Source organism: Mytilus edulis, chromosome 8 (assembly GCF_963676685.1).
Source record: "Mytilus edulis chromosome 8, xbMytEdul2.2, whole genome shotgun sequence".
Taxonomy (NCBI): domain Eukaryota; kingdom Metazoa; phylum Mollusca; class Bivalvia; order Mytilida; family Mytilidae; genus Mytilus; species Mytilus edulis.
Window position 1 is genome coordinate 8,611,987 of NC_092351.1, and position 10,225 is coordinate 8,622,211.

Sequence of the window (10,225 nt, forward strand, 5' to 3'; positions counted from 1 at the left end):
TTTGGACCATACGCGTATGGTCATGACCATATACGTATACTCATATGGTCCGACCATACGCGTATGGTCCGTCCATACGCGTATGGTCGGACCATATGAGTATATACTCGTTTGGTTATAAACGGGCCGGACCATATGAGTATTTGGACCATATTGGTATATTTTTCAATAATATGCATGAGAAAACTTTATAAAAAAACAATGATTGCTATTACAATTCAAATAACATTAAATATTGCTACCAAAGTAAGTTTTCATCGCTAATTGTATTCTTGCATGGATGCGTAGGGTGACATTTACGTCCACACGGTACCATAGCTTTTCTTGGGTCCTGGGTCATTCGATGTGTCTACTGTGAAACAGATCTAGATCTCCAAAATCGTAACATGACTGAAGTACATCATATCACCAGACAACTTTAAAAAAATAAACTAGTGTGCTTGCCGGTGACGTCATTCATGTTTTTAAAACAAAACACGTATAACTATAAGTATAAAAAATTATGAATATTGCACTGCTAATGCTAAAAATGTATATTAAAAGTTTCAAAAGTAAGCAATTTATTAGACTCTTTATCCTGTTGACTTTTACGTCAGGTTATAGTAAAACAGTTGACTTCTTGTGTAACAGTTCATTATAAGATATTTTTGGAAGTTATCTGTCCAGGTCGACATTTTGCCATTCACTCGTTATAACATATCGGTAATGAAAAAAAAATGTGTTTACTATAGCTTTGACTAGTGATGAAATTAACTGTGTGAAACTGCTCATTTCATTTTGTTAATCTTGTTATTACTAATTTTTAATGAAAAAATTACCTTTGGTAATGTCTGAATAATGACGTGACTACTAGAAGGGTTATAAAAAGAGGTAAGCATAAATGTACCTCTTAATAACCCCGATCATACGCGTACGGTCCGACCATACGCGTATGGTCGGACCATATGAGTACATGTATATACCCATATGGTCATGACCATACGCGTATGGTCCAAATACTCATATGGTCCGGAACATATACACACAAGGTATTATTTTTTTTTATTAATCTAGATGTCAAAATTAAACTTGACGGTAAGTCAAATTTTTCCTGAATTTATTTTACAGGGAAATTTCTGAGGGTGCTTAAATCATTACACTGATGCGCAGTCTTACATGTATGTCATTTACGGTTTTAATGTTGATGTAGACAAATAAGAATGATATCAGCGCTATATTACTATCCTTAGGTTGTAATCAACTGTATGAAATCATACGTCAGGAACAATAAACAAAAACCCCAAAGTCAGTTATGAGTTGACAACATATGAAACATATAAAACGAAAAATCAAATGACCTACTTGGTGTGATGCTAAGCAATTAAATGAAACACAACAAATGACAACGAACACACTATTTTAGAAATTCAGTCCTGACTGGACAACCACATAATGAAAAGTGTTGGCTGGTGAAACCAGAGTATGCTGATGCTACCTAAGGAGCATCGGTTATTATGGGTGATCATTTTATATTTGTGTATGCACTTTTACAGTTAATTTCGTTGTGTATCTCCAAGGTTGACTAGGATTAGTAATACGGTCATTTGTATTTTTTCCGATAGTCAGGAATAACCTTCCTAAAGTGGATCCTCCGTTTGGTTGTGTAGAATGTATAAATACACAGCCACGTTCGGATAAGATGGGAACTTTAAAAGAGAGAACATCACTGTCCTCACATTTAAAACCCTTGCACCAACTACTGGCTTATCCCCCATTGAATATACCTTATGTGCATGTGGCATTCTTTTGACATTAAAAAAAAACAGAATGACAAAAACCAAACTCCGAGGAAAATTCTAAACGGAAAGTCCTTAAGCACATGGCAGCTTCAAAATCTCTAACACATCAATCGAATGGTTAACAAAAGTCCTCATCTAAGGCGTTTTTTACAAGACCTACATATTGTTATTTTTGTTTAATTTTTATTTCTAAATAGAATTGAAATTTACATAGATTGTTTGGAATTGTTTTAATTAGTTTAATGTTTTATTTGAATTTTACACTTTCGATTGATTAATGCTGCTCGGTTATTTCACATGTTTTTCGAAAATAGAAGTGTTCCAGATTAGATTGTCCTCCGTAAACATTTATAGTCTTTCCGAAATAACGTTGTTTTGTTTTTATTTAAAATATTGCTCCTTTAAGTTCATGTCTATGTGGTTTGTTTTTTTTTAGTTTATTAGTATCTTCAATTTTTTATTTCATTAAACTCACTAGTATGCTGAGGTGTGGCTTATATATTGTTTTTATCGTCACGTACAGGAGCTGAGAAGTGACATGGTTATAAAGGAAGTTGGAGATAAAACAATGAAAGCCATGCTGGTTTTTGCATACTGTATAGAACATATCAAAGACCAGGTATTGCATAGATTGAAAGACGCCATACATGGACTAGACGACAACGATGTGCATTGGGTTGTAACTGTTCCAGCAATCTGGAATGAGCAAGCTAGACAATTTATGATTGAAGCATCTGCAAAGGTAACAGTGAATTTTGTATAATGGGATTACACATACATGTACTATTACAGGCCAATATGAACCAATGAATCAGTCTAAGATATGCTTGAAAACAATTGTTGGTACACAGTTCCGCTTGTACAAACATGTATTCAAATTTTGTGACCCGCAAATATATCGGGTTACCTGTACTAGATTCATTAAGTAAAACCATCTTAATATCACATATATCAATTTAAATTTGTAGTGACACAGATTTAAATGTAAAGAAGAGACTAAAGAACCCGTGGGTCAATTGTCATAGGTAAGAGACAAACTCACTACGCGATGTAAAATAGAAGGAACGACAAATAACTTTTCACCTAAGGATGTATTTACATTTGTAGTTGATCTATGGAGAAATTAAATAAATCAAGAATTCAGAATTGATACTTTCAGCTGGGAGAAAATCTGTTAAGAATAAAAATAAGCTAAATGTATTTAGGTCGTGGAGCTCCTTTTCAAAATATTTAATTTATAAAATATAGCGGGAAAAGGCTGACTCGGACTTAACCTTATATTTGCATTTGTATTATTTCGGTGTCAAATCAAAACAAAGAAAATCAAGAATCTGCTTAAAATTGGTCAAATGACCTTTTATGAGCTATTAAGTCTTATGATAAAAGATAAATAGGTGTTATGGGGCAAAATATTTTACCTGGTGTCGTATGGAAAAACAGAGAGGAGTTCGAACATTTGACACTTATTCCAAAACCTCACCTAGGTAAATTCTTAAGACAACATATAAAGCTTAAGATGCTACCACACACCATGCCAAAAATTGATTTTACTCGTTTAATTTTAAGGAAATTTTGACAAAATATGTTTACTTTCACCCTATGACAAAAATATAAAAATTAGAAAAAAAACATATATCACACACTTTATCGGAAATATTTCATTGGATACATAGATGTTTGACAAACATTTATTTTTATCATTAAGAAGCTTTATATTGCTTTTACAATCAAACGTGATTATAACATTCAGCAGAGTTTTACACTGTTACCTTCCTGTAGTAAACAACCTTAAGAATGTACTTAGGTGAAATCAAATAAATCAAGATTCTAAAATTGACACTATTAGTCGTAAGAGCATTGGTTAAGGATCAAAATAAGCTAAAAATATTGATTGGTCATGAAATTCCTTTTCGGGATATTTGATATTTTAAATATAACGGGAAAAGCCTACTCGGACTTTTTACCTTAAAGTTGCATAGGTATTATTTGGTTCTCAAATTAAAAAAAATAACAATCTGCAATAATTTTGGTACATGGCCTTTTATGGGCTATTAAATGTTGTGTGAAAAAATAAAATGGGTGTTATTGGGCAAAATATTTTACCTTGTATTGTATGAAAAAACACCAAGCAGTCCGAACATTTTACTCAAATGCAAAAACCTCACCAAAGTACATCCTTAAGGGTAAGCTACACGGACCCCACAAAAAAACAGCTGTGATCTCAGGTGGCTCGGAAGGGTGATGTGATTCTGTCTAGCATGTGGCACCTGTAATATAGGTACACATGTGGTGATACATCTCATTTAGAAATAGCATACTAATAAAGATAAGCTTAGACCATATTAAATATAGTAATACAATTTATAATAAAGTAAACGAATCAAATGATGATTTAAACTACGGCAATTGTTGTCATTATATTTCACTTATATTAAATGTCAACATAATATTTCAATGCCAGGTTGTAAAACCTAATACAAATAAAATTAGTGACTGCTTACAAATTTTTAGTTTAATCTTTTAAAAGCCTTGATTGCACGTGTAGATATCAATACTTTTGTCCATATGAGCAACAACGGCATTGGAATATTTCATGAATAACGATACTTTAATTATGTCTGCATTTACGTTACCTCTATACTTCATTTTCTATTCTGTAAGATATAAATGGTTCGCAGATACAGGTAGATCGTCTAGTATCGTATAATATATATATAAAAAAACAATCAGATAAAATACCAACTTTAATTTATTTATCAAAAAGATATATGGAAAAAGATATACGAAAAATTAGAATCGAAATCAAAGTACAAAAGATATCTCTTTACTTTTTAGGCAGGCATTGAAAAAGAAAACCTGACATTAGCTTTAGAACCAGAATGCGCTGCAATGTATTGCAGATATTTAGCCATGGACAAAAAAGAACATGGGGATAAAGTGGAAATAAAAGCATTTGATGAAAATGCAAGGTTTATGGTGGTTGATTTAGGCGGTATGTTATATCATTTTTTAATTGTTTGTTTTTGTTGTTGAAATATACGCTAAACTATAATATCCGTCACAACTTATATTTAAGCAAATATCTTGTCTCCAAGCATTACCTAATTTAAGAAATGCTTAATAAATATGTAAACATGAATATTATTTGAAAATGATCGCGTTATAAACAAATGAAAAAAATAGATACATATTTTCAAATAAATAAAGGCAACAGTAGTATACCGCTGTTCAAAACTCATAAATCCATGGAAGAAAAACAAAATCGGGGCAAACAACCAAAACCGAGGGAAACGCATTAAATATAAGAGGAGAACAACGACACAACACCAAAATGCAACACACATAGAAACGGACCAAGTATCAGACAAAATCCCACGAGGATAACAAATATAACATCATAACCAAATACATGAATTTGGGATAGACAAGTACCGTGACACGTCTTAACGCAATGTGTATTTACAATAAAAAAAATAAGAAAAAATAAACGACACAACGTTAAAATGTAATACACACAGAAACGAACTATAATATAACAATGGCCATATTCCTGCCTTGGTACAGGGCATTTTTTAAGGAAAACATGGTGGGTTGAACCTGGTTTTGTGGCATGCTAAATCTCGCACTGTTATGGTCATGTGAAATATAGCATCAACATGACCACTCCACACCACAGGACTACAATATAAATAAATTGGAGAACACAATTGACAAGGATCACACAAACAACAGCCAACAAAAAGGCAACAAATTCAAAACTTTTATAAAATCAAATAAAATACTTCACGAAGCTAAATCTTTTGTACTTTGAAATCAATTATAATGTTTCGTATATCTTTTTCCAGATTTATTTTTGGAAGAAGAAAAAATCATGTTATCATCGTCGCTCTAGGAATTATATCGACTTTTTTTGTTATATTTCAATATATACGTAATTCTTACAATGTATCCCGATTTACATGTAACGACAATCGCAAACGACCACTAACTTTGCCAAATGGAAAAAAATAGAACACTTATCGCAACTTCAACAAAGGCTTCAACTTATTTTCAAAATTTCTCTTATTAAGAAGCTTGCATTTGACAAACGGGAATTCCCTAACAAAAAGGTTCCAAGTTTACAGGCAAAAAAATGATCGCACCTATTATCGTCAACCAGTAAAATCACAATATATCAATTTTAGCGCAAGCGCAAAAATACACAAAACTGGCTGTTCCGCGTTACACCAAACTTTATAATACTACCAATTATTCTCAATTTTAAACATCAAAACCCACAATGTACAAAGGCCAAGTTTCAGATACAATGAAGAAAATTCACAAATCAGTACATTTTAATTTATTTTTCGTTGTAAAATTATAAACAAATCAACGAAATGATGTTATCGTGTTTCTCTAAACAAAACATCAAATGTAAACACCGGGCATTTTAAAACCTCTTTTACGCCGCAAAATGCAATAAGATTACTTTAGAAGAACATATATAGGTGAAAAAATGATGTAAAAAAACGATTATTATTAAATTATAATATTATTAATATTAACATATAGGGATAAAGCGGAAGAGCCAAAAACAGTATCGTGTGTAAAAGGCCTTCACTGTTAACGAAATTACCAAATTTCTCCCATAAGAATCGAAATAATTCTTGGTAGCCGTAAATAAACTCATCATAGATACCAGGACTAAATTTTATATATACGCCAAACGCGCGTTTCGTCTACAAAAGACTCATCAGTGACGTTCAAATCCAAAATGTTGAGAAAAACCAAATAAAGTACGAAGTTGAAGAGCATTGAGATCCAAAACTCATAAAAGTGTTGTCAAATACAGCTAAGGTAATCTATGCCTGAGGTAGAAAAGCATTAGTATTTTAAAAAATACAATAGTTTGTAAACAGTTAATTTATAAATATAACAATATCAATGATAATTCATGTTAGCACAAAAAATTTTGACTACTAGGCTTGTGATACCCTCGGGGAAATAAATCTCCACCAGCAGTGGTATCGACCCAGTGGTGGTAAATTTACTCATCATAGATACCAGGACTAAATGTTATATATATGTAAATTTGTTTTCATTTATCCATGGGTTGGACATTTATATTCGATAATTTTACCCTGAGCGTTAAGTAATACATAATTATCTAAGTAAACAATTAAATATTGTTCAAATTCAAAGACAACAAATAATACTTTACTTGACTTATGATTCGAATTTGACATGAACCGTCATTTCAGTACTAAAAGCTATGGCAGACGAGACGATTTTTATTATTCAATTTAACAATTTCTCCAACCTTAGTGGCAATATTCTAACTTCACCTGCGACTGTCATATAATTGTTAGGTTTACCTAACTATAAAACCAGGTCTAAACCACCATTTTCTACACCAAGTCAGGAAATGACAGTTGATTTCCATTCGCTTAATGTGTTTGACCTTTTGGTTTTGCCATTTGATAAGGGACTCTCCGTTTGGGATTTTTCCTCAGAGTTCAGTATGTTTGTGCTTTTACTTTTTATTGCTTTGAATTTTTATTGAATGTTAATGTCTTAAAGAATTTATGATAAAAGTATTGTTAATATGTAGCATACCCTTAAATGTTACACTACTAGGGCCAGTGTGATGAGATTTAACCAATACATGTTTATGGTATCAATGTGTTAGTGATCTGAAACCAAAATAAAGGCAATAGCAGTTTATCGATGGGTGTTAAAATCTAATACATCTAATAGCAGTTAAGATAGAAAATACTAAAACTAAACTGAACAAGTGGATCATCTCCAACAAGGGTGAAGCCAAATGCATCGACAGGGTAAGCTTCTCTTGTTGTTTGCATGGTCACTATCTACGCAAATGTACACACAGTCCAAAATGTCCGTCTGGCAACTTTCGGCCCTCTGTTACAATATAAGGAAGGCAAACAACTGTGTACCATTCAGACTAGAAATCTATAAATGGATATAAGTATATCTTTTAACTGAAATAAGAATTGTCGATGTTATAAACATGCGGTATTCTTGCACACGGTGCATTTTAAATTTTTCGATTTAGGCCGCTAATAATATATTCATAAAGTTTCAAACTAATTTTCAGGCGGAACAATTGACATCACAATTTCAACTAAAAGAAATCTACAACGCCACAGGGGGTCCATGGGGTGGAAATTATATCAATGACCAGATTATAAAAACCCTGAAAGAAGTAATTGGATGGGAGCAAATGAGAAGGTTTCAAGCAGAGGATTATGATGACTACCTTGAAATATTAAGAAAAGTTGAACAAATAAAACGTGGTGTAGATCATAATTCTGATTTTTCCATATCACTACCAAAAGAACTTCTGAAGAACATTAACGTTCCCGATTCACTCAGGCAGTACGTACCAAGATGGCCGTCATGGCTAAAAATAGAACATAGGGGTAAAATGTAGATTTTGGCTTATAACTTTTGGTAGGGGGATATTCATCATCCACCGTAATTCAACATGCGTTTCGACAGAAGTTTGAGAAGAAATATAGAATAATTATACCATTGACCCCAGATATGATAGTTTTGAAAGGAGCAGTTATAACAGGCCACGGCGTCGCAACAATCGCAGGAAGAATGGCAAAGTACCACTATGGGTTAGGTTTTAGTGCATCGGCAGTCTCTGGCCGCAGTATATCAATAGGAGATACTGACAATAAAACGTTTTTCATGTTAATCGAGAAAGGTCAAAAGATTATGGTTGGCGAAGTAGTTACACAATACGAAATTGTACTAAAAGCCAAATCGACATGGGCCAACCTTGAAATGTTTACAACCAAAGATGATAATCCAAGGACAATCATTGATAACGAACATTTCACTAAAATTGGGAACATCCGTGTTATACTCCCATAATTCAAAAAAGAAAGCATACTCATTCTGACAATATCGTATGATGAAACAAAATTTAAGGTGGTAGCAACAGATAAAAACACAGGTCGATGCTTCGTTGGTACATGTAGGTTTCTTGAAAAGGAAAGCAATCAAAACTCGATTTGAAATAAGAATAAAAACATATGTTTAACGTGTCAAAATGAATGTTGTTTAGCCCTTTTCACGTTTCATATAAGTCAGCATATGACATTTTTAATAACAGTTAACAGATTACTAACATGTTGAAACTTTCCAAACTCTGTTTTCTGTTTGGTAGTTTTTTGCAATTTTAATCCTTGTATATTTTTATATGTTTTTTTAGAAATTATTTTGCAAAATACACTGATACACAACTTGCATTGTGTTAAGGTAGAACGGGTGTCCTTCATCATCTTGGATTGTATATAACCTAAGGCCAGGACTTGCAATCAATTTAGCAAAATTGTATTAGAAATGCAGATAGCTAATTATATTTGAAAGAATAAATTTATAACATTTCCAAATATTTTGTACTTACATTAACAGCACGACGCAAGCCACAGTGAAGCAGGAAACAGTATGGATCATCTACGATAACCTCATTTATTTGTTGTTGTTTTTTGTTTTATCTTTTTATTTAGGGAGGGGGGTGTATTGCTCAGTCACTTGTAGGGTAATGTTTGTCTTTTATCGTTTTGTGGCTCTTTCAGTTTGTCTTCTACTTATGAGTTTGAATAACACTTTTGTATATTCAGTGTTATACATCTATTCATTGTACGTCTTTCACTAAATCATTGTTATTTGATGGTCCGGCATGTTAGACGAGCGATAAAAGGCATATAGAGAATTGCCAAAACTGATGACAGGTAAAAAACCAACTACTCAAACAATACTCCTTTGAAAACATGCGATGCGACAAGTGAAAAAACAGCTATGGACAACATGGTCTCGATATTGCTAGACTTGATTAAGGCATGACATTACTTGTGTTTAAATGAGCTTTAAGTTTGTTTTAAGAAGCCTGGGGTCCTGGAAAAACTTACTCTAAGCATCAATAAAGTCAGTCGTAATAGAGCAATGTAGAATTCACGTACCAGTTTTTACTAATTTACTGCTAAATTATATGTAATATTAACAATTACTGTTGATTCACGATATTAAATAGTAATATTTGGATAATTGTTGATACATGTATGTTTTACTGAAAATGTTACTACAAATTCGATACGTTAATTAAACTTCCTGCCAAATGACGTTAAACAACAGTGCAGCGTTCTAACAGACAATAAACTGAAACATATTGTTTTTGTATTCCGTCTGCCGTTGCTGTCGATCAGCAAACAACAATCCCAGGATATTGATAAAGCTCACTTTCCTTTAATAAACAATATTTGTTAAAGAAACTTAAAAAAAACAAAACATTCACAGTCCAAATATTTTCAGGATGACTACTGACATGTATAATGTTTATTTGACCTTGCGGAAATGTTTCGCTACAACAGTAAGCTAGTTAACTTAGCCTCAGGTTTTGATTATATACGCCGCTCATGTTCGATAATACTCTT

General features: G+C 32.5%; 1 protein-coding gene across 1 annotated transcript; it reads left to right on the forward strand.

The window, feature by feature from the left end:
- The first annotated feature begins 2,304 nt into the window (after positions 1 to 2,304).
- On the forward strand, positions 2,305 to 7,958 carry LOC139483930 (heat shock 70 kDa protein 12A-like). The gene is made up of 3 exons (XM_071267655.1): positions 2,305 to 2,520; positions 4,614 to 4,770; positions 7,876 to 7,958. The coding sequence occupies exons 1-3, from the start codon at positions 2,317 to 2,319 to the stop codon at positions 7,956 to 7,958; spliced, it is 444 nt and encodes a 147-aa protein (XP_071123756.1). The 5' UTR covers positions 2,305 to 2,316.
- Positions 7,959 to 10,225: the final 2,267 nt, after the last annotated feature.

Coding starts and splice junctions, on each gene's coding strand:
- LOC139483930 (XM_071267655.1), top strand. CDS start 2,317: ATGGTTATAAAGGAAGTTGGAGATAAAACAATGAAAGCCATGCTGGTT. Junction 2,521..4,613: donor TGATTGAAGCATCTGCAAAG/GTAACAGTGAAT, acceptor TTTACTTTTTAG/GCAGGCATTGAAAAAGAAAA. Junction 4,771..7,875: donor TATGGTGGTTGATTTAGGCG/GTATGTTATATC, acceptor ACTAATTTTCAG/GCGGAACAATTGACATCACA.